This window comes from Bombyx mandarina, chromosome 20 (assembly GCF_030267445.1).
Source record: "Bombyx mandarina strain Sakado chromosome 20, ASM3026744v2".
Classification (NCBI taxonomy): Eukaryota; Metazoa; Arthropoda; class Insecta; order Lepidoptera; family Bombycidae; genus Bombyx; species Bombyx mandarina.
In genome coordinates, this window is record NC_143226.1 from 7,894,493 (window position 1) to 7,917,900 (window position 23,408).

At 37.3% G+C, this 23,408-nt stretch overlaps 2 protein-coding genes across 2 annotated transcripts; both read left to right on the forward strand.

Moving 5' to 3' along the window:
* Positions 1–5,655, forward strand: LOC114249416 (beta-1,3-galactosyltransferase 1). The gene is made up of 6 exons (XM_028182994.2): positions 1–178; positions 1,202–1,376; positions 1,816–1,993; positions 2,355–2,574; positions 4,059–4,181; positions 4,996–5,655. The coding sequence occupies exons 1-6, from the start codon at positions 127–129 to the stop codon at positions 5,277–5,279; spliced, it is 1,032 nt and encodes a 343-aa protein (XP_028038795.2). The 5' UTR covers positions 1–126; the 3' UTR covers positions 5,280–5,655.
* Positions 5,656–8,026: 2,371 nt separating this feature from the next.
* On the forward strand, positions 8,027–21,776 carry LOC114249417 (uncharacterized). Its single transcript, XM_089735759.1, has 9 exons — positions 8,027–8,096; positions 9,081–9,329; positions 10,011–10,454; positions 13,595–13,660; positions 14,284–14,427; positions 15,076–15,162; positions 18,002–18,145; positions 18,754–20,988; positions 21,610–21,776. Exons 1-9 carry the CDS (start codon positions 8,027–8,029, stop codon positions 21,750–21,752), a joined length of 3,582 nt encoding a protein of 1,193 aa, XP_089591885.1. The 3' UTR covers positions 21,753–21,776.
* The last annotated feature ends 1,632 nt before the right edge of the window (positions 21,777–23,408 follow it).

Here is a 23,408-nt window from a genome sequence, read left to right on the forward strand (position 1 = left end):
ATGACGAACGTCCAAGAGTCATATTAACAACAAAGAAAACTTGATCTGATTTAAAAACAGTTCAAAGTGTATTTTTTATTAAATAGTGCAGTTGAGATGTGCTTTGTGCGAGAAAAATAAAATAGGATGAGGATGTCGAATGTATTTTTTTTGACCAATACATTTAGGAAAATAATAAGTGAGTATTGGTTTTGGACGAATGTATAATAGTTATACAATTCGTGTTGGGATTTATCGGACTGTTTTGAGGAGTGATTTCAATTGTCTTTAGTGATCTTTGGTACTTTTGTTAACTATGAAACGAGCTAGAGTGACCTTACAGTGGCGTTGGTTCGGGACACGGTGCGGTCTTGGTGTTCTGTGTTCAGTCGCTTGACACTCTGTCGACGTGCGCTAACGATTCAAAATAAACAACATTAAGATTCCCAATCGAAACTTCTTAAATAATTGTTTCTGATGAGATCCATGACTCCTTTAGCTAACACTATGGGTAAATAATAAACTAGCGAAGATCTTGTTGTTTATCCTTTCATCACATTATTTTTTAAGGTTATTGTTTAAGTTTTTTTTTAATGCATAGTCGGATGGACATGCGTGCAGTGATGCACATTTGGTGTTAAGTGGTTACTGGAGTTTATAGGCATCATGAGACATGAGACTGCTGCGCGGTCGAAATATGGAGGTGGTAAATACTCGTACAGGCTTACAACGCAGTCGAAGACTCGTAAATCTATACCAATATTATAAAGCTGAAGAGTTTGTTTGTTTGAACGCGCTAATCTCAGGAATTACTGGTCCGATTTGAAAAATTCTTTCAGTGTTAGATAGCCCATTTATCGAGAAAGGCTATAGGCTATATAACATCACGCTAAGACCAATACACGCGGAACACCAATAAGCAATGTTTCAAAATCGGGGTTATTTTTACCTTTTGAGAGCGTCCGCTGCGTGCGCTGCAGAAACGGTTAAAGTTTCGCTAAAATAATGTATGACAGAATTGTTTCCCTTTAAAATACCTAAAAAAAAGTCCGCGACAGCTTATGCCTATATGTTAAGGTTGGCTCACTATAACGTTTTTTATGCTAAACAAATTTGTTTTAAAATAAAGCATTATTTGTGAACTATTTATTCCACGCGGACGAAGTCGCGGGCAAAAGCTAGTGAGTTTATAAATGTTATGATAATGACATTTTATTTTTAGTGCGTCGGAGGATTTTTGTAATTCTACCGTTCTTGTTGGGATTGGGAGTCACCATTGTGGCCTGTAGATGGACGGCCGCCGTTGTCAGCCACGTCCTCCTACCACCAGGCCCACCGGATCAAAACTTAGAGCATTTCATTAGGAATAGGAGTTTAAGTCACTATTTTGATAATATGTGAGTATTAAAATAAAACTAAGTAGCTACTCCTTAAGGTAGCATGGTTTTTTTTACCTACCTACCTATTCGCTGGTAGTAAGAGGCTATTTCAGATACACAGTGACTGGTACGTGAGCTTACGGGGCTTAAACTTAAATAAAAAGCTAACACTGGGCCCAGCAAGAGCAGAATCTACCACCGGATCAAAATCGCGACCGAATGTAGACGAAATATAAGGACAATTTAATAGCTAAGCATAGTGTTGATTTTTGCATACATTATGGGAATATTTTATTTTTGGCCCCGGGAACGGTACGCTTACATTCTGTAGGTAGGAATGACCCAGTTTTTAAGTAAAGCAGCGCGACACAAGGCCGTGTTTTATCATTTGGCTACAAAAGCCCTAAAGCGCCGTTACACAGCTTTAGGTTAAAGAGAATTTCGTAATATTTTTCAGTCAAATCCTCATAGAGCCGTCCGCGCCTTGCCCAGAGTCGAACATTCCTGTGGTAGCGTTGGTAGCTACGACACCATCACGGTTTGACCAGAGACAAGCCATCAGAGAGACGTGGGCTAAACGTGTGCTTACTTACTTCTTTATGGGCTTGGAACGAGGGAAAATCGATGAAAGCATGGTGAGTATAACAAGGATATTTAAATTGGTCGCAATTTTTTTTATTGCTTAGATGGGTGGACGAGCTCACAGCCCACCTGGTGTTAAGTGGTAGTAACCACTTAACACCAGGTGCCCGTAGACATCTACGACGTAAATGCGCCACCAACCTTGAGATACCATTCTAAGGTCTCAAGTATAGTTACAACGGCTGCCTCGCCCTTCAAACCGAAACGCATTACTGCTTCACGGCAGAAATAGGCAGGGCGGTGGTACCTACCTGCGCGGACTCACAAGACGTCCTACCACCATTAAAGTCCCTCCCATCACTGAAGTCCCTCGTTAGCAATCTATCGAATGGGTAAATTTAACTTTTTGTCTAGGTAGATATCTACGTAGAAGCCAAGGAACACAGCGATATGGTAATATTGAACTTCCACGAACATTATCAGAACTTAACCTTGAAGACTGGTTTCATGCTAAAGTGGACTCTAGAACGATGTGCTAACGCCAATTTCCTACTTAAAATCGACGACGATGTCTTCTTAAATCCTTGGAACTTGGAGCAGGTCATGAGGGGAAAGGAACGTCACAAATTGATTGGTGAGCATTATTATTCGATAAAGATTATTTTTCTTCTACCTACGTCGAAAGTTCGGTTTTCCTCCCGCTGTACAGGGAAGAAAGTGTAACTTTTTCTCCCTGGGCACAAGTGCGCATGCGCGTTAGTGTCTACGTCTGCTCTCACGCACCTAAAATTCTCCGCCATTGTTGTGCTCGGGCAGGTAATTTGCAATATTGTGTTTAGTGTAAAAGTGAAATAAACAAAAGGCAATAAAATTTAATTTTGAAGTATTAAACAAATCAGACAGTTCTTATTCAATTAGTAGTAGTTTATTTAAAAATTAAAAAACAGTTAAACTGTGTTTTTATGAGCCTACACCCTGCCAGGGTTTCGCCCCTGGACCCCGGCTCGGTACTACATGAACTTTCGGCCTGGTAGGAGAAAAAATAGTATATGTACCAACGGAGAAAAGTAGGAGATTTCCTCCTGCGTGTAAAATGGCAAACACGCGGGATGAGATGTACACTATGTGAACAATATACTATTGAGTTTGGACTTGACTACACTGTCAACCATTAGTACACTTTAGGCAACACTGGTTGTGTATGAATTTACGTGAAAAAAATTAGTCCAGTCCGAAATGTTACTGTGCACTTTCAAACTTATATCTGCGGTTGTTGATTCTGTATCAACATCACAAATTGTAGGAGACCAATTTGCAACCCACCTGAATAGTCAACGCCGCCCTTAGACAAAGGCAAGGTTGTATCCTGAGTGTGTTCGGTGCAATGATACATTATGATTTTTCTCAAGACTTGTTTGTAGCGCTTCATGTGTTTCTGACGCACAAAAACTGCGACTTATCATGTTAGGTAATGATGGTTTTAAGAATCCAGACTTCGGCGACTCCCTGACCCGTGCAATTGAAGACCTTAATGACGTCAAAAATAAGGGACATTTTGCCTTTAATGTCTGAATTCTTGACCAGATAGTTGGTAGAGTTATCCTCGGCCAGAGGTCTGCTCGATGGAGCGCTACTCGTTGTACTTCAGTAAACTATAGATGCCTCTTAAAACAGCAAGACTCGTGGCCGCCACTGCTTACGCTATCAATGGACCGGTCCAATAATTGGCAGTAATGAACTAGAGAATATGCTGAATTGATTATAATTATGTTCCTCTTATTGGCAATTTGCGGTATTTTAATTTCTTCGGTAGGGGACCTTGTCATCTGGTCAGGTACCCGGTCACCGTCCTCGTCGAACCCGTCGCTTGTGACGAAGGGCTCGACGAGTAAACTAACCCATAAACATAGCCCACCGAGTTTCTCGCCGGATCTTCTCAGTGGATCGCGTTTCCGATCCGGTGGTAGATTCTGCGAAGCACGGCTCTTGCTAGGGCCAGTTTTAGCAACACTCTCAGATATCACGTAAGTTAGGGAAGCGACAGTGCCCTCAAAAAACATGACATAAAATTTAAAAATGTTGGCAAAGGTTGTGTTTTGACATTGTAAATTGTTACAGGATACAAAATCAAGGATTCAACTGTACACCGAGATCAGTATACGAAATGGTACTTACCCCGGTGGCTGTATAGCCGTGATGTGATCCCGGAATATCTGGCCGGACCGGCCTATGTCGTAAATAGTGAGTTTATTTTGTTTGAAGGTCTGCGCCCTTTTAAAGTCCTAAAAACTTTTCTTTGCTCTTAAAATATTAGAAAGAAAATTGCGTTTTTTGCATCTGAAAACAGATAGTGTACGCTTCATCTGATGGTGGGTGATCACCTCCTTACGTTATTATAGTATTATTAGTGTTTGAGCTATGGTATTAAATTGAAAATTATTTTATTACGAGCAGTGAATTTTTTGCACGTTTATCCCGACTATAAAATCCTTTGACTTGTCCGACACGTATTAGTCTAATTTTAATTATAATAATACGTAAAGACCCCCTTTTAAAAAATACATTGTTTTAGCGACATCTACCGTTCGTCAGTAGAAACAACAAGTGACATCTGTTGTTAGCAATGAAAGATTAAACGCGCCAAACCATTTAATTTTTTTTGCACGTTTGATTATTTTTGTTTTTGCTCTCGATGACTCACGATTTCTTTGACACTAAGTGATCATCGGAGCCCACAGATACCAACTACAACGTGTCGCAAATCATTTTAAAACACGATTCCTCATTTTTCCGAGACGATCTATTAAGGATGTACATGCATGCTCACGTTTAAGCCATTGTTTTTAAATTGCTGGCTTGCTTAATAATATAAGTAAGCATATTAAAAGGTTATTTCAATTTAACACACTATAAATAATAATATTAATGTATTGTATCTAACAGGCGTCGCTTGAGTTTTTTTGACATTCCATAATAATTACATTCAGTTTAGGGGAAGCGAATAGTTTTACTTAGTAAATTAAAATGTCTACCGTGAATCGTATTAATTTTTCAGCGAAGCACATCGCGGAGATTTTACAGGAAGCAAAGAAGACACCGCTGATCAATTTAGAAGATGTATATTTTACTTATCTAGTCTCCAGGGAAGGTTTAGACTTTGAATTGACTCACGAAAGAACTTTCAGCCCGCACAAGCCCTTCCTGCTGTGCTCATACTGGAGCCTCACGACTGTTCACAGTTTAACTGATACAGAAATGCTAAGCGCTTGGAAAAGTTATAATGACGACGCCAAACAAAATAGTACTTTATGTGGCTTTCGCTTTCCACCGCTACGATGAGCTATGAGAATATTGTTTAATTTCAGTGATTTATTATTACGGAAATGAATTGGTTATTGTATTTAGAGGCAGAACCGACGGTATGTACTATTTGTCTGTTAAGACCCGTCTCATTTCCTTAGGGAAATAATTAGTTATATTAGAATTGAGCGAACCAGTTCATGTTAAGCATCTAAATAATGAAAGCGTATCGCATAAGCTGCTAGTTTGCAAGGCCCTTCATGTATTAAATTGAATATTAAGTGTATTATCTATGGTATTAAATTGGAATTTATGTGAAAATATTCGGTACAGTGCCATCTACCGGTATATTGTGAGAACTATGTTGAAACTATTTAAAATTAAGTGCCTACTTACGTAAAATATAAAATAAATACATTATAAATTAATGACAATAAAATAAGATAATAATGTAAGAATTAAGATTAATTGTACTGTAACAATGCAACGAGTAGTTATATAATATATTTCTGTATGTATTCTGTATGTAATGTATCTCTAAAGAAAACTAAGCGTCATTCAAACAGCCTATATTTCCACAGTCAAAATATTTCATCGTCTTTTGTCATCGTGAAGTGGATGGTAGACGGCCGCATTTATGCAATGAAAACAATAACAAGCACTAGGCTTAGTTTATAATATGTATAAATATTAAACATCGAACACTACGTATGAGATTCAATTCTCTCGACGTATGCGGTTTTGAACCTTATTTTTGTTTTCACATGTGCGTAATTCCGTCACAGTGCGTAATTAAAAATAATAAACAAATAATAAAATAATAAAAATAATAAATAATATTAATAAACAAATTAGAAGCTTTATAATAAACTACAAATAAAATATCATGTATATCTGATAAGAATCCTCAGTAAAAAAAATTAATAACTAAAATATTTTTTTCATATTTTTGTGTGTTTTTTTTTTGTACCGAATTACCTAATATATTATGATTTGGCAACATTAATTTTCATCCTACGACATGTCCACGGGATAACAGCCGTGGCCGTAATAATAGTTCGGTCTAAATCTCTCTATACTATTGGAAAATAAAGCTAACAGAATCCAACAGATGTGAACGCAGCTGTTTGATAAGTTACATTGTGTTTTTCATTTATCTTTTTAACTTTTTTATGACCACAATTTCAATTACGAAGAACAGGCGCTGATTTAGAGCCATTGAAATAATTAGCAATTATTTATAGCGGTCCTACGATCTGGTACCGATGGTAACAAGAACGTTCTGAGAGTTTTTTAACTTTATCGATAGCGTAAAAGTTAACTCAAATTTATATGGAGTTGAAACGTTTGCCTGCGTTTGCCACCAGGGGCGCTGTTCCAACTGCATACTTGAGTTAATTTTTACGTTATCGAGAACGTTAAAAAACTCTTACTAAGTACACTGCGACGCTTGAAAGGCAAACATCACTAAGCGACAATAACTGCTTTGTACATAAATGATAGGCAATAACCGTATTCGATGCGCAAAAAATATATATTTCTAGATCTATTAAAATAATTTCAATCCTACAGCTAGATTCGTTAAAATAGAATTTTTTTCAGGTATTTTAACTTAAAATTAGTCTACTGTAAAGTCCACGCATTGTCGCTTAGGAATTTCCGGAAGAACTTCCTAAAATTATAAGCTACTGTATTGCTCCTGTGTTAAGAAAAATTGAGTTCTGTTTATATTGAATTAAGGTTCAATTTAGGTTTAAAGACTTCGAGAATGTTTTATTTATGTCTGGTGCTGATGTGCTCATCCCTTTGAACTACATAATATATTTATAATGTTTCGGAAAATAAGCCGTCATTACGGTATGATATCTGATATCCTCATCTTTGTGTCGGTAATCTTCAATGTTGAGGGTCGTGGCCTCATGAGGCTTTCTTGGGAAAATACACATGGTGGGGTCCCGCGTCCTTCCACAGAAGTTCTTTTGGATGAGATTTAATTCTTCGAGATCGCTGAAGCCTTATGTGAGTCCGGCTAATGAACCGCCGCCAGACATTCGGCGTTGACTGTTTGACGGTGGAAAGATCGAACTCCAACTTAACCCTGATATTTTCTCATTCGGCCTTGGGACCGGCATTGGCAGAGTTGTGAATTTTATTATTATGATATCTGATATAGGGTATGATATATTATATGATATGGTATGATGTGGTATGGTGTATTATTAATATTATTTTTTATTGCTTAGATGGGTAGACGAGCTCACAGCCCACCTGGTGTTAAGTGATTACTGGAGCCCATAGACATCTACAACGTAAATGCGCCACCCACCTTGAGATATAAGTTCTAAGGTCTCAGTATAGTTACAACGGCTACCCCACCCTTCAAACCGAAACGCATTACTGCTTCACGGCAGAAATAGGCGGGATGCCACTACCTACTCGTGCGGACTCACAAAAGGTCCTACCACCAGTGAATTGGTTATGATAAGGTATGATATTGAATGGTATGATATATATTAGGTATGCTTCACAATCTTCACAATCAAGATTAATTGATCTATCAATACAGTAGACATGCTTTATTAAAAAACGAAGGATACCATTATTAAAGTATGTTTTTAAATTAAGCTATGTCAAGTCAATTTTAAAATTAAATATTTTTTTTATAAAATTCTAAATCCTTCTCTGTATTAAAAATGGAAGATCTAATCGGTTGAAACGATTCAGAAATTCCTATAAAACCTACATCGGTACAGTATCGTGTATAATCCTGACAAATTGTCTGCGATATGAACTTGACTCTGTTCTGTTTGATTGCCGCGCTCCTGTGTCTGGCGGGACTACATCGGGTTGACGCTGGTAAGATGAAAATATCATCTTCTATATTTAATCTTCTATATTTAAAAAAATGAATTGCTGTTCGTTAGTCTCGCTAAAACGGCTGGACCGATTTGGCTAATTTTGGTCTTGAATTATTTGTGGAAGTCCATAGAAGGTTTAAAAGGTAGAAATAAATATGAAAATGCTCGGAATTAAATAAAAATAACAATTTTGTTTTCCCTTTGATGTGTCTTCCGTCGGACGTATTCCTTTTGTTTGTTTTAAGTTTATTTTATACAAAAGTTTAGCTAAGTCTTTTATTTAAGGCACTACGAAGTCTGCCGGGTCAGCTAGTATAATATATTTTAATACGCTGATGATATCGACGATGTATACATACAGACGAATGTGCTAAGGGCTGAATAATTACTGGATAATTTAATGAGCGATGAATACACGTTCTTGTTCGAAATACTCTGTCGTCCAGAATGATAATCTTTCTTAGTTAAAGTTTTAGTCTGAACTTCAGATTGTTATACTGAACTAAATAGCACATTTGCTTTGTAGTAGGTATATCTATGTATAAAACTTGTTATGGTATGAGTCTAACATATTGTGTTGAATTCACACGGATTGGTATCAACAATCGGTAGGTAAATAGAGCAATTTCATATACCTACTACGCAGACTAGACTTTGTGTTCCGTTGTGAGTGGTGGAATTGAGAGTCCACCAAACCACCTGTATAACCACCAAATGTTAGGTGTCATCCGCCCAAATCCACCAATTAAAGAAGGTACTCTGCAGTAATAATCTTGACTAGAAATACCCTCACTGTGTGACAGAAAGCATTCATAAGGTATAATTAAAAATCAAATTACCTAACGCTTCACCGATACTCTGGGGATTTTAGACTTTTTTTTCAATCACATCACTCCAAAACAAGAAGAGCTGGCCGACCTCAAATTAAAATGTGTCCCTGGACGTACCGTGATCCGTATTAAAGAAACACATTCCTCAAAAGACAAGAACTCTAGTTCTGACGAAGACGAAGATATAGCCACAGATACTCGAAAATCGCACATGACGTTTCCTGCCAAAGATAACTCCTGTAAAATGTGCGTCTGCTCCGCCGAGGGAAAAGATGAATACTGCAGTGAAAGACCAGCCGTGAATGTCAACGAATGCTTAATGATGTCAAAGCTGATGGATAATTTCCATAGCTATATGCCTTTTGACCACAAGAGGAATTTGGCATTTAGGATCAGAAGAGGTGAGCAACAGCCGGTGCATCAGGTACATACAGAGTGCGATATGGCCAATCGTAAAATGGAATTATGAGGCTTTTTAACAGAGGAACAGAGGGTATCATAGAGACATCTATGTTAAAGTTACTCTATATTTATTGATTCAAAAACAGTACCTACTACTCCGCTACTGAATTTTTAAATGTTATAACTTAAAATACGTATGTGGCTTAAGGAAAAAAACATATAAACAACCAAATATATTATTAGCAATGTTTTAATCAGTATCTCTAGTTGCTGTTAGGCGAAATTTGACCATAATTACTGACACCTTAAAATTGTGATTTGTTTTATATAGTTCATAGTCTCTTTTGTTCGTTTCTAGATCCATATTTCTTGTAAAACTGTAAGTATTTCACGTGCAGTTACTGTACAGTTACTGTAAATATTTCACTTACAGTTTTTATCGTGGAAATAGAAAGGCTTGTAATATTTACGTACGATAGTATTTCATTCTTTATTGGTTAATCGTTGGCTTAATAAAACAGCCTCTGAAAGATTAGGTGATTTTTTTTGTATGTATTAATAGCAGAAGGTAATTAAAAACGCGGCCAATTATTTGCCTTTTTAAGTGACTATACTTTTTAGTTTCCGAAAATTTTCACTACAGAACAGCTGAACTTAATATTGGAAACTACCCTTTTGATTTACGACCGTTGCAACATCATACCGCTTTAGTTTTCCGCAAAGAAAACAACCTAACTTAAGTGTAACTACAGATTACCTGTGGCACGACGATGAAATCCCGTACGAAGCTAACGCAAAGTGCCAAAGAGGGCACTCCTATTACACCAACGACGTTAATGCCAACGACACCACCATAGACGTGGGATCTGACGTCGAAAGTTTGTTGGACTACTCCAACAAAGACGTCTGCTATTATTGCGTTTGCTCCGCCCGCGGCAGAGAGGTGGGCTGCATCAGCAGAAGACCCTGGTACTGCGAGTACTATAGGGTGCTGCGGGAGGGCGATGCTCCAAGGGACATGTACCGGCAGACCCTTCAGCAGGACAGGCCGGCTTACTTCAGGCAGTTGTCCTACAGGCTGCGGAGGACTATGGATGCTGGGATTTTCGATTTAGTTGATAGCGGTACGGTTGTGAAGTTTGGGATCGGGCTGTGGTCGGTTTGGTGTCCTTCCTGGGTTTGCTTTGGTTGTAATGTTGGGATGTTCTTTTTGAAATAGTTGTGGTTTCCGACAGTGTCCAGCTACTTTTATGAAGAGTGAAGATTCCTAAAAAACTAGTGTTGTATTGTGTTTAAGTACTTTTGAAAATATTTGATGACGTAAAGCTATTTTCGTCAATCCTGTTTTAATTTGAATCTTAAAGAAGAAAGATGAACTGAACGTATGCACTATAAGATCAGAATGAGTCGGATTCAGTATTCTAGAAAAGTTACCGACAAAGTGCTTACGGCCGTATAGCCTGGTATCAAACATTTTGACAGTAAAATTGGACTTTATTTGGAAGTGCGGATTTATTTTGGAGTTAATTAAACAAAAACTGGAGACTTGACACGATTTGAAAAGAAGGCATTGTTTTTAAATCGCTGTACAAAAGCAGATATAAAATTTGAGTCCCAACTTTCGTTTCGCTCTCTGCAAGCCAATCGTGCCCTTTCCAATGTTTAACGATATTTTGTGTTCAAGAATTAAAACGATGATTGGTTGCAGGCGGCGACACGTTGTGTTGCGACCACCCTGACGGCCATCGGAGGAGTCTACATAACCAGGTTCGGAGGAAGATCAGGCTACTCAGGAACAAGGTCACCAGAGAGAACCTCATGTCTGGAGCTCCCGGAGGAGATTATGTAGATTTCATTGTTAACAACGATTAGGAACGACGTGGATTTATTTATTTAACTGTAAATTCTAAGCGAAGAAGATTTGTAAATATGCAATCCTTTATTGAGTCTATGGTTTTGATAATCAGTGCTGCGGATTTAATATTGCTAATGTGCGTAATACGTACTTTCAAAACTAAGAGCCATACAGATCTATAAGGTACTTCAAGAACTGGCTGAAATGTAACTAGGAATGTTAAAGTAAAAATTCAAAAATGAAAAGACAATTAATTGCAAGATATTTTATTAGATAAAGCGAATGTCCTTCTGCAGACTGACAAGGAATAAAAACCTGATTGAATCCGGCCAGAATGCGTTCCAACCATGAAAAATTGCTACTATTATACCTAAAAATAATTCAGAATATTGATTCTATAATAATAAAATTGTGAAACCATGAATAAATTGCTACCCTAAAAATAATTCAGAATATTGATTCTACAAAAATAAACATTTGTGATAAACTTCAAACAGTGTTTAGTGACGTGTGATTATTTAATTGTTGTGTTTTTATCTTTATACAATAAAATAATGAGTTAAACGTTTTCGTTTTCAATATTTAAGCCATTTCACATTTTTTTAGTCATCACAACTGATTTAATTTTTCACGAACAACTCTGACCGCACTGCCTTCGTAAGACACGATAAGCAAATGCTTCTATTTGAGAACTCTTGAGCGAGTGTTTTGATGTTATGTTTCGTCTTGACGCACAGTCTCTCTGTTCCTCTCGTCTAGGTTCTAAGCAGGTATTCTTGGAACATATTTCGATTTTAACGCACCAGCTTTAGTTGATAGCGGCTTTAAATTATTTTATTTCTTAGTCGGAGCGCGTTTTTGTAGCTCCACACCGGTCAGTACTATCAATCCGCCTATTGCTACCCTGACGCAGTAATGCCTTTTTTATTGCTTAGATGAGTAGACGAGCTCACAGCCCACCTGGTGTTAAATGGTTACTGGAGCCCATGGACATCTACAACGTAAATGCGCCACCCACCTTGAGATATAAGTTCTAAGATCTCAGTATAGTTACAACGGCTGCCCTACCCTTCAGACCGAAACGCATTACTGCTTCACGGCAGAAATAGGTAGGGTGGTAGTACTTACCCATGCGGACTCACAATATATCCTACCACCAGTAAAAATCTCAAGGTAGGTAGCGCATGTATGCTGTAGATGTCTATAGGCTCCAGTAACCACTTAACAACCTGGTGGGCTGCGGGCTCGTCCACCCATCAAAGCAATAAATAAAAAAAAACATACAGCTCCAAAATTCGAATACCAAACATCTTTATATAAAGACATTGACTCCGGCTACGAAATAAAAGTATAGTTAATATTTCTGTGCTATCGACAGAATAGTGTCACCAATTATAAATACAGATACAAAGCTCGGTTCTCTTAGATCGAAATATGTTGTTTATTTAAATGTATAGTAAAAATTAAATTCATCTACTTCTACGTGAATAGTTTTTGTTTAACTAAAGCACCTACGCACCGTATGACTGATGCACCGAAAGCACTTTTTGTATTACTAATGTAGAAGATAAAGCTGTTATAAAGCTACCGAAAGTTGTAGCCGTATGACTATTTATTATAACGAATTCGAGAGATGATTGTGTAGGAGAAGGGCAGACGAAATAAATTCTCCTTTTTGATTAGATGTACCTATATTATAAAGAAAGCAAATCTATTTTTTACAACAGATTCGCGATCGTTTTACTCTGTTGCATTTTTTTTTTTGGTAATTCAATTATTTTAGTTGTGTATTGATTATCATTTTAAAAATGTAGCTCCTGAAAGTTGTGTTTGTATACTATGTTGTTTGTTTCTGAAACAGAAACCCTTAGAAGGGCAGTGCAAAAATTTAATAGAGCTAAAGGTTTCGATCGATCTTAATGTTTATTACGGACTCCAAACAATAGCGAAAGGCTTGTTGTACTCAAATAATTGTAATTGGTTAAAATATACATGGAAACATTTTAGGATATAAAAATTCAAATTCAAATTCAAAATCATTTATTTCAACTTAAGATGTCAGTATGACACACTTGTTGAATGTCAAAATATAAATAACAATGTTAAGTCTGCCACAAGTAAAAATACTTGATTTAATTAAATATCTGTTATCGAAGTTTTGCATTTCCTCTCTAGAAGTGTTTACAAGTGCTCAACACGATGCCGGGGAGTAGAATGGGTACCTATATGGAACCACAATCCAATCTATTTCTGCCATGAAGCTATCATGGGTTCTGGTCAAGTCCGTCTGCCCTTCTAAGCGACTTTTAGACGATTTATTGGCGCTCTAAATATTTAAAAATCTTTGGTCATTTGCGAAGTTATCTTTTTTCCGAGAACTTGTTTGCAGAAATATAGTTAACCTTTCAGTTGGCGGAGAGCCCACAGGGAAGAAGTGTGTACCATTTGTATCTCAATACGATGATTGTAACGCTGGTGAGTGCTTTGTCATATCGTTTTACTGGTGGTAGGACCTCTTTTGAGTCCGCACGGGTAGGTACCACCGCCCTGCCTATGTCTGCCGTGAAGCAGTAATGCGGGTTTGAAGGGTGGGGCAGCCGTTTTTAACTAAATATACTGAGACTTTAGAACTTATATCTCAAGATGGGTGGCCCATTTACGTTGTAGATGTCTATGGGCTCCAGTTACCACTTAACACCAGGTGGGCTGTGAGCTCATCCACCCATCTAAGCAATAAATAAATAAAAATTATATTATGTTATGTGTCTGGCATTATTGCGATTTTCCATAGATTTGTCATCTGTTATACGCCTTTGAAGCGAACTTGATTCTATGGAGTTTCTTGAGTTATATGATACGTAATTCTTCGAAGTTACAAATGACGTTAGGGCCCCGCAATGCCCGTGGCATCGGTGACCACTTACCATCATATGTGAATTATGTCCTTGTTGAAAATCAGCGTGATTTTTGACGCTACTTACGATTATCACTTTCTGATATCTATGGGCAATAAAATCCATTTACCACCACGTGAGTCATGGGATCGTCTACCCAGCTAGTGTAAAGACATAGAGATAGAAAGACAAATTGAATTCCAGAGAACCAGTGTATGGGTTGTACCAAATGTACGTGCACCGCGCAAGGAACCTGGTCGTGCAAGAAGGAGAAGAGATGCTCTCTTTTAGAACGAGAGCCAGTCGACGAAGAAGACATTGATAACGCTCTGCAGCTGATGGAAATTGGTATGGAGAACCATCATTGTAACCTCATAACGGGGTTTTAAAGTAAAATCCGTTATCTTCATAATAAAAGGACAATTGGGATTTAACATCGTTCGTTAGTTATTGGATACATGTAAATGCCTACCAGAACCCATAGACAGCACTATGTAAGCCCAGCTTGAGAGATGAGGTCTATGTTTCAATTGGATAGTATAACGGCTATCCGATCTTTCAGATCAGAATGCATTGCTGTTTCGCTCCAGGAATAGGCCAGTTGGTGGTATATACCCGTGCATGATCACAAGACACCATATCACTAGGAAAACGTAACGTGAAACATTAGTCCTGTAGTCCACACAGCATGGGCACATGTTAACACCAGGTGTCCACCCTATTAGAAGTAATAAGCAATTTATCCGACGGAGTTGATACCTACATTGATACAAACATTGCTGAGAGTCCAGTGACGTTTTCTTTTATGTTTGCGATATTATTGGTGGCCCGGAGGCCTTTCCAGTTTTACCAAGGCAGGCACAGTGGCGGTTCTTGATACAGGACTGCGACTTGTGTGAATGGCTTCTGCAAACTGATGTATTTATTTTAGAAGAAAACATCGAAGCAGGGCTAGTCTCGCTTATGTTGCAATATATGCAATTAATTATTCCACAGAAATGAAAAATGAAAGAATGAAGCAAGCCAGTTCATCATCGAATCCTCTAGTACCGTCGCCTCCTAAACTGGAAGATTTGGTCATAGGTATCGTAAATTAGTCCTTTTGATTCAACATTGTTTTGTGGCTGATAACAAAATCGCACATTAATGTTAAGAATAATTTCGAATAAGTTTTCTATGCTGAAGTCTTCCAATTGGTAATCAATTCCTATCGGTCTGATGATAGACAGTTGTGAGCACAGATATATGTGGTATATAGGGGTGTGGTGTAGTATGGTGGTATGTGGTTGGTTCAACTACAGGCACTCGAGCACTATCAGACCAAGGTGTATGCACTAGTTTTAGTGGCCTTAATCTTTGTCCTCCTTCCTCAGAAACTTAACGCCAAAAGTTGGTATTTATCTCTAATTTCAAAACTTACTCACTGGAATTCTAAAATCTGTTACTCAAGAAGCACCCCATACGCAAGCTAATAACTATAATTTAATAATTAATCTACCCTTGTGTTATTGGCCGCGACCTTTTGCTTATTGTTAATGCAGTACATAACACAGCCCCTTGTTTTTGAACAGCCTGCCCTTCTCTCTGTGCTAGAAAACAGTCGTGCGTTTCAGATTAAGGGGCGGAACAGCCGTTAAACACACGATACTTTGATCTCATGTCTTCAGGTGCTGGCGGAATTCGCATTATGAGCTCTCTATTATCCTAATCAACTAATAACACCAGGTGGTTCGAGTTAGTCCAACCATGTAGACATGTGGAAATCAGAGCCGTTACACCATGAATGCCAAGTAAGATATATGGCTGGGCCTTTAGTGCATAACGGATATTCTATTTTTCAAACTGGCTTGTGTGAGATCACGATAATGCGTCGTACCATCAGCTATAAAGCACTTTTTGTCATCAGCCATTAAATCTTCTGAAAGCCTGGGTCTTCTGAAAGCCTTGTCTTCTTCTTCTTGCGCAAAAGATTGTATTGTTGGTGCAGATAATGTGCAAAAAGAATAAGACGAATTATGTAGTCGGTGTATAAAATATGTCATTCCACATTTTGTAGTATCAGCGCATCATGTCCTCTTATAATGCTGCGTAGGTATTTGTCATGAGTTTTGCCACCGGCCTTCTTCTTCTTCTTATTATTAGCCCACAAACGTCAACTGCTGGAGGCCACCCCCAAGCCTCGCCATAAAGACCGGCCGCCTGTCTCACGTCAATCTTCCTTGGATTATATCAATTTTAATGTGCAAAATGGAGTAACGTTTTTCTTTTGGTGTTTCTATTACTTCAATTAACTGACATTCAATTCAAACATAAATTAAACACAACGTTAAGTTGTAAATGTTCAATAAGGCACCGATCGGCCTAAGGACTGCCGTTTTTCTAAATAAGGTATGTGAGGTCGTTTGCCGCTCACTTCTAGATAAACAAATAACGTTCGCCTCCATTCATTTCTGGGCAAGGTTGTCTGGAAGAGATGGTTTTTAAAGATACGATAATTCGTTTTACCTGCATTGCATTTTAGTAGCATATTCAGTTTATATCTGGAGATTCCCCGCAAGGACGTAACTGATGATGGTCGCACTAGCGCCTGCTGTGTCGTATGCACCTTCTTTGTCTAAACAGATGTCCACCTAATAAATACATCTTCGCTCACTTCGCACCTGGTGTTAAGTGGTTACTGGAGCCCATAGACCTGAATGCGCCACCCACCTTGAGATATAAGTTTTAAGGTCTTACTATAGTTACGACGGCTGCCCTACCCTTCAAACCGAAACGCATTACTGCTTCAAGGCAAAAATAGGCAGGGTGGTGGTACTTACCCGTGCGGAACCACAAGAGGTCCTACCACCAGTAAATTATTAATTATCTGTTTTTATTCATGCAGGTTACATTATAGCAGTAAATTGAAGCACTAAACAGCACTTGATAAAATAAAGCACTTTGCACGTTTTTATTCTTTTTTTATTTGTTTCCTAAATTCACGATAAAAATTGAAAGGTAAGACTATCTATATATAAGCACAATAATTCAACTTTAGCTTCGCGCTCACTTCACTTGGTGAGGCTACTATGGCCTTTATAACACGTATGTTCCATGGGGAGTGCTCTGAGGAATTGTTTGAGATGATACCATCATCTCGTTTTTACCATCGCACTGCCCGTCACCGGAGTAGAGATCATCCATACTACTTGGAGCCACTACGTTCATCCACAGTGCGTTTCCAGAGATCTTTTTTGTCAAGTACCATCCAGCTTTAGAATAAACTCCCCTTCATGGTGTTTCCCGAGCGCTATGACATGTCCTTCTTCAAACGAGGCTTGTGGAGAGTATTAAGCGGTAGCCAGCGGCTTGGCTCTGCCCCTGGCATTGCTGACGTCCATGAACGACGGTAACCTCTCACTGTCAGACGGGCCATATGGTCGTCTGCCTACACGAGCAATAAAAATAAATGTCATCTCGTTAATACCCCAGATGGCTGACCTAGTTCTCGGCGCCCAGTCTAATTATAAATCTACTTAACCCTAGACATAGCTCTAGTGTTAAGCCTGTCAAGACGGTTACTAAAATTGAGAGTAAACACGAATATCCTTCACCCGTCTCAACTTTAAATGGAACTCAGAATTGTATTGGAATAACAAATACCAACCCTACAAAGTGTAACACATATATCCTAGTAGATATGCTTAAATTATGTAGAGTTTCAACTCATAATTCAAGGTAGGTGGTGGTGTTTAAATCCAATTTGTAGCGGTGTCTCTGTTAATGAAAATACTAATTCTAGTCATCGCTTGACCATTTATGTAGAGTTCCCCAAAAATATTTGTTTTACTCGATGATGTGGGTAATGCCAGGTTGGAATATTGGTGAAGCTGTCTGAGCAAGATGGTGACTGAAGGTGATAATGATGGTAGAATGATTTCAGAAACTAACACTGAAAAGAAATTTAGTATTGAAGATGAAATAATGGATTTAATGAGACCAAAACGGTCTATTCAAGAGACTGATCGTAATTTAAACAATAATAATACAGTGAAATTCTATCATACAGTTGACGAAATAAATGAAGGTAAATCAATATTATGGCTTTTAAAATGATTACCAAATATTTGTATAGGTTGTTAAATATATACAGTAGATTGGGGGGAATAGGGACTAGAGGTAGAATAGGGACAAATCTGGGATGTCACAATACTTTTGTTGAACTGAAAATGACGTTTATTTTGTGTTTAAGAATATTAAATTATTTAATTTAGTCATTAAAGTTTTGCAACTCATTAGAAAAGATTATCATCAAAGATATTGAAAAGTTATTTACCTAAAGTACCTAAAGGTAACTACCTAACAACTAAATAGTGCCAGCCCTATCGAAAAACTCTATTGTCCCCATACGTAACCAGATTCACCCCAAAGCAAAGGTGAATCGGGTCAGGCTAGTTTTTTCAGTTTTTCTGTATATGTATCTTGTAATGGACTATGTATGACGGAGGAGAAACAATAACGCATCGTATATGTATAAAAATTTAAGCCTCCGGAATCATGATCTCCATTTTATAACTATATCTACCAAAAAAATGATAAAAATCAATGTCGAAGTTAAAGTGTCCTAATTCCCCCCATTTTACGGTAAATTACTTTTCGGATTTTTCTTTTAATATTACGTACTTTATTTTACAGATACTTTAAGGAATAATAACACGTTTGGAACGGTAACAGCTAAAAAAGTAGACGTTTCACTCCAACCAAATGTTTCTAGAAGGATCGGACTAACATTAAGCGATAAAACAAACCCTTTGCATATAGCACACAATGAGAAAGTTTATCAGCACATGACAGATAACAAACTAGACAATGCTATTGAAGAAAACTATGAGAAACAACTTAAAAAGAATTACACAGAGAGTCAAAAAGATAAACACGTTTCTAAGGTAATCGTTAATGAATTAAAAACAGGCACGGAATTGATAGGTGATAAAAATGCTCGCGTGACCTCCAATGTTACGTTTACTCCTGAAAATGACACTCTCACGGCCATGGCTTTCATAGCCGGTAATCTACTAAACAAACTATGGAATATGGAACGTGATTCGACGGAGTCATTAGAAACCGACATTGTGAAGCATGAGAAAATATCTGATTTAATAGAACTCTTCAAGGAACCTTTATCTTTGAGACAGGAAATGTTTTTGAAGAGCGCTCTAGAAAAGCTGTCTGGTGTTATTGACAAAAACGAAGACGTAGGGAATTTGACATTATGTGATAAATTTGAAGAAGCCAAGAAGCTATTAATTCCGGTTGAGGTAAATGAAACTAATGTTAAATCGGTAGATGGTGATACAGTAAAAACAGCCAAAACATTGGATAATATAAAAAACGTATTGACTCTCATAAGCAAATATGAAAATGTCAATCAACAGATGCTTAGAAAGAAGACTTCTAAGAACTCGTTTGGATTTATTTCACACAACTTAACTAAGGATGAAAACGTTACTTTAAATTCATTCGGAAGGATATTGGAAAAAGTCACTAAATTAATAATGCCTAATAATAAACATGTGGTTAAAAAAATTAAAAAGTCAAATATGTTTAAAAATGAACCAGATTTTGCTAAGAATAAAAAATACTTTCAAGCTGATTTGACCAATTTAAATTTAACAGCCAAAGACAAAATTATATTAGATTATATCAGTCATATTGAAAAGTATCCAGACTGCTTGTTGAAAGATCAAAGCAATCAACGAAAAATCAAATCGAGTCCTTCCTTTCCTAGTGTAGAAAGTAATATAATGTTAAATTTATCAGAATTTTTTAAGATGAAATCCTTAGCTGATCTGATAAAACTACTTGATAATGACAAAATTAATAAAACCAATATAGAACGGTCAAAATCGACTACAGAAATGTACACAAGTATCAAAACTACACAAGTTCCTAAAAAAGTTAAATCATTAGAGGCCAGCAAAGAGAAATTGAAAGCACATTTGAAATCTATTCTCGAAGATTTAGCTGAAATACAAAATGCCAAAGGTATGCCCACTGGTCAAGCTGATGTAAAGATAAAGGATATATTGCCTTGCCTCTATAATAGTTTAAATTCTGATAAACCCACTAATATCGATGATGATCCAGTGAAGAAAATAAGTAATGTATTTACAAATTTGAAAAGAGATCTTAAATACACGTCTCAAACACGAAGGAGTAGTACTTTTGGTCATAGACCGAAATCCGCTGTCGTTTGGGAGAGGCTGATAAAAAATTTGAACGAAAACAAAATCAATACTCGTAGAAACTTAATACCTTCAGAACCTAAGTCATATAGTGAAATTAAAAAAGCTTTAGATAATATTAAGCTCGAAAATGTAAACACGAAATTATCTGTTGTTACTGAATTACCAGCTGCAGAGAGAGCTATAGTACTAAGAACCTTGAATCTTGATATCAGAAAAATTATAGAAATTCTGGAAAACGTTAAAGACACCGTAGCTTCTGGTAATATACCTAATAATAAAATAAACGAACTTCATGGGTACGTTGATGTTGTTGCCAAAAACATAAATTTAAAAACAAACATTTTGAGTCAGTTGAACAGCAATAACCAAAATATGTATTCAGCGCTAAAAACGGACGTAAACGTAAAAGATTTTATGCCTAGTCCGAATTTGTACAAGGAAGAAAGCGTCCTATCTAAGATAACGAGAGATCAGATTGTAAATCAGTTAATCAAGAACCGAATTCAGAGATATTTAAGAATGAAACAAATTAAGTATTATGATACAACCGATGACGTCATATATGACATAGCTAAGAAGATATTACTGTATCTAGAGAACGGGAACGCTGTTCTTGCTAGAGAGTTGTACAAGATATTTGTGAAACGTCAAATTGATGATAACAGTTTCAAAGATAGAAATGGTAAATAATTTTTACAGCTTAACCTTAAATGTTTTTTTAGTGTTTAAAGAAATACAACAAGTATTTGTATCCGTTACGAAACTAATTATTTACCAATTGAATAATGTCAAATTAATTTGGTGAAATGATTGAGCTAATGTAGGTCTTTTTTTTTATTGCTTAGATGGGTGGATGAGCTCACAGCCCACCTGGTGTTAAGTGGTTACTGGGCCCATAGACAACGCAAATGCGCCACCCACCTTGAGATATAAGTTCTAAGGTCTCAAGTATAGTTACAACGGCTGCCCCACCCTTCAAACTGAAACGTATTACTGCTTCACGGCAGAAATAGGCAGGGTGGTGGTACCTACCCGTGCGGACTCACAAGAGGTCCTACCACCAGTAATTACGCAAATTACAATTTGCGGGTTTATTTTTTATTACACGATGTTATTCCTTCACCGTGGAAATCAATCGTGAACATTTGTTGAGTACGTATTTCAATAGAAAAATTGGTACCCGCCTGAGATTCGAACACCCCGTGTATCGCTCAACACGTATGCACCGTCTTATCCTTGAGGCCACAACGATTTTAGCACTTTAATTTTTAATTGTATTCTAAAATAGTTGTTCACATTTTAGAACCAATAGCCAGCGTTGATTACCCCGCCAAAGTTCACCTTGAGCCGATTATAAGCTTTTCGAGTCCTCAGCCTGAATACGGAATTAACACCCAAGAACGGTTAATCAAACAGTTGATTAATATGAAGAACATGAAAATATAAATTGGCTATCAATTTTTGGCCTTTTCAACCCGTGATGTTCATGAATTTGAAAGAAAAAAGTTCATAATAATTAAAAACCACCAAATTTAATTACAATTAAGTGCCTAAAAATGAAAAAAGGCCTTTTTTTACGATTTGTATTTTTTTAAATAAATTTTTATGTATATTATATATTGAATTTTATTAAAGTTCCTTGATGCTAGGTAATTGTTTGGTACCCAGTCATCTATACCGTTAACAGTAATGCTTAGTTTTGATACAACTTTTTATTAAAAGATACTAGTGTTTAAGTGCCATATTTTTATTTAATTTTAAGACCATGGAAAGCCTGTAAACACTAAATTTCGAAAGTTGCCTATGTCCTCTTAAAGTAAGGGATAAAATATTTGATTTCGAGAAAGGTAATCTATAAGATTTATTCATAACTAGCTGACCCGGCAGACTTCGTAGTGCCTTAATCGATAAATAAAATACCTAAGCCTTTGTATAAAATAAACTTAAAACAAACAAAAGAATCCGTCCGAAAGGGGATACATCAAAGGAAAAACAAAATTTTTATTTTCATTTAATTCCGAGCAATTTCATATTTATCTACCTTTTAAACCTTCTCTGGACTTCCACGAATAATTTAAGACCAAAATTAGCCAAATCGGTCCCTCGAGACCGTTCTTCCCGTTTTCGAGTTTTAGCGAGACTAACGAACAGCAATTGATTTATATATATATAGATTTGTATAAGGTATGACGGAGGAGAAACGCTGAAGGAATGTTTTTAAAAAGTGTGACGTCAGCATTGTTGACGTCACGGTCATTAAGTTCTCGATGATGACTCATATTTGGGCTTCCAAAACAAAACTTCACGAGAACTGCGTATATTGCACGAGAAGCATAACAACGTTATAGAGAGATCCGTACTGTACTACGGCTCGGACACGAATGAATAAACGCTAGACAGCACGGCCGTATTTATAGGACTTCGTACACGTCAGCGTGTTTACAAGTATTAAACACGTGAGCGTGTTTTCAAGATTTTAAAGTATTGAAATTACAATAAAAGGGACTGTTTAACATCAATTTCTTATCAGAGTAATTAGTTGATGATCAGTAGGTAAATAGTCATATTTGCGCCGACACGGCCATACTGACAGGCGGTGCGCGCTCTGCACCGGCCTCGTTGATTCTCGTAGGTTTTTCTTTGATTCTCATTGACCTGCAGGAATAAAAAGTTTCTCTGAGTAGCGCATCTGTTATACTTGCGTTACTTGTAACTATGTAGGTTTGAGACTTATTAATGCGATTTGATTGTAGGGTTCTCGGAGGGTATCGTAGGGTTCTCGGAGGGTATCGTAGGGTTCTCGGAGGGTATCGTAGGGTTCTCGGAGGGTATCGTAGGGTTCTCGGAGGGTATCGTAGGGTTCTCGGAGGGTATCGTAGGGTTCTCGGAGGGTATCGAGGGTTCTCGGAGGGTATCGTAGGGTTCTCGTAGAGTTCTCGGCGGTTCTCGTAGAGTTCTCGGCGGTTCTCGTAGAGTTCTCGGCGGTTCTCGTAGAGTTCTCGGCGGTTCTCGTAGATTTATTTAAGGTGTTCGGATAAGGATGTTGTGTAGTGTGATGTTGTGGCGTACACTGTGGTACTTATGTAGTGGGCGTACACTGTG

Bases quoted from the DNA above. Each gene is read 5' to 3' on its own strand.
- LOC114249416 (XM_028182994.2), top strand. From the start codon at position 127: ATGAGGATGTCGAATGTATTTTTTTTGACCAATACATTTAGGAAAATA. The intron at 1,377-1,815 runs GTGAGTATTAAA...AATATTTTTCAG, and splicing joins AGTCACTATTTTGATAATAT to TCAAATCCTCATAGAGCCGT. The intron at 4,182-4,995 runs GTGAGTTTATTT...TTAATTTTTCAG, and splicing joins ACCGGCCTATGTCGTAAATA to CGAAGCACATCGCGGAGATT.
- LOC114249417 (XM_089735759.1), top strand. From the start codon at position 8,027: ATGAACTTGACTCTGTTCTGTTTGATTGCCGCGCTCCTGTGTCTGGCG. The intron at 8,097-9,080 runs GTAAGATGAAAA...ATTCCTCAAAAG, and splicing joins ACTACATCGGGTTGACGCTG to ACAAGAACTCTAGTTCTGAC. The intron at 15,163-18,001 runs GTATCGTAAATT...GAATGATTTCAG, and splicing joins ACTGGAAGATTTGGTCATAG to AAACTAACACTGAAAAGAAA.